An 853-nucleotide genomic window follows, 5' to 3' on the forward strand; every position below is an offset into this window, starting at 1 on the left:
CCAGCGTGGCCGCGGGGGAAGCCGGCCGGCAGCAGGGGCAGACAGAGTGGGGCAGCAGGGCGGGCGAGATTGCTGGCGCATGGTGGTTCCAGTGCATCTACGCCCTGGTGTGCCTGCTGGGGCTGCTGGGCAACTCCCTGGTGATCTTCGTCATCCTGCGCTACGCCAAGATGAAGACGGCCACCAACATCTACCTGCTCAACCTGGCCATCGCTGACGAACTCTTCATGCTCAGCATCCCCTTTGTGGCCACGTCGGCTGCCCTGCACCACTGGCCCTTTGGCCGGGCCCTGTGCCGCACCGTGCTGGGTGTTGATGGGCTCAACATGTTCACCAGCGTCTTCTGCTTGACCGTCCTCAGCCTGGACCGCTACATCGCGGTGGTGCACCCGCTGCGGGCAGCCACCTACCGCCGTCCTCGGGTGGCCAAGATGGTCAACGGGGGCGTGTGGCTCCTCTCCTTGCTGGTGGCCTCGCCCATCCCCATCTTTGCCGGTACAGCAACCACCCGCGATGGCCAAGCGGTGGCCTGCAACCTCCTGTGGCCGAGCCCGGCCTGGTCGGCCGCTTTTGTGGTCTACACCACCTTGCTGGGCTTCCTGCTGCCAGTGCTGGCCATGGGGCTGTGCTACCTGCTGATCGTGGGCAAGATGCGGGCGGTGGCGCAGCGGGTGGGCTGGCAGCAGCGCCGGGGCTGCGAGGGCAAGCTGACGCGCCTGGTGCTGATGGTGGTCGCCATGTTCGTGGTCTGCTGGATGCCCTTCTACGTGGTGCAGCTGGTCAACCTCCTGCTGCCCGGCCGCCTGGATGCCACCGTCAACAACGCCTCCCTCATCCTCAGCTACTCCAAACG

At 66.2% G+C, this 853-nt stretch overlaps 1 protein-coding gene across 1 annotated transcript in view; it reads left to right on the forward strand.

Annotated features, from left to right (window-relative positions):
• SSTR4 (somatostatin receptor 4) overlaps positions 1-851 on the forward strand; it is a gene marked incomplete at its 3' end in the record, with an annotated part of 2278 nt that extends 1427 nt beyond the window's left edge. The window contains exon 2 of the mRNA XM_009646983.1: positions 189-851. Within this exon, the coding sequence (XP_009645278.1) occupies positions 189-851 (663 nt within the window). The remainder of the gene's footprint in view (positions 1-188) is intronic.
• Positions 852-853: the final 2 nt, after the last annotated feature.

Source organism: Egretta garzetta, unplaced genomic scaffold, assembly GCF_000687185.1.
Source record: "Egretta garzetta isolate BGI_Z169 unplaced genomic scaffold, ASM68718v1 scaffold819, whole genome shotgun sequence".
Taxonomy (NCBI): Eukaryota; Metazoa; Chordata; class Aves; order Pelecaniformes; family Ardeidae; genus Egretta; species Egretta garzetta.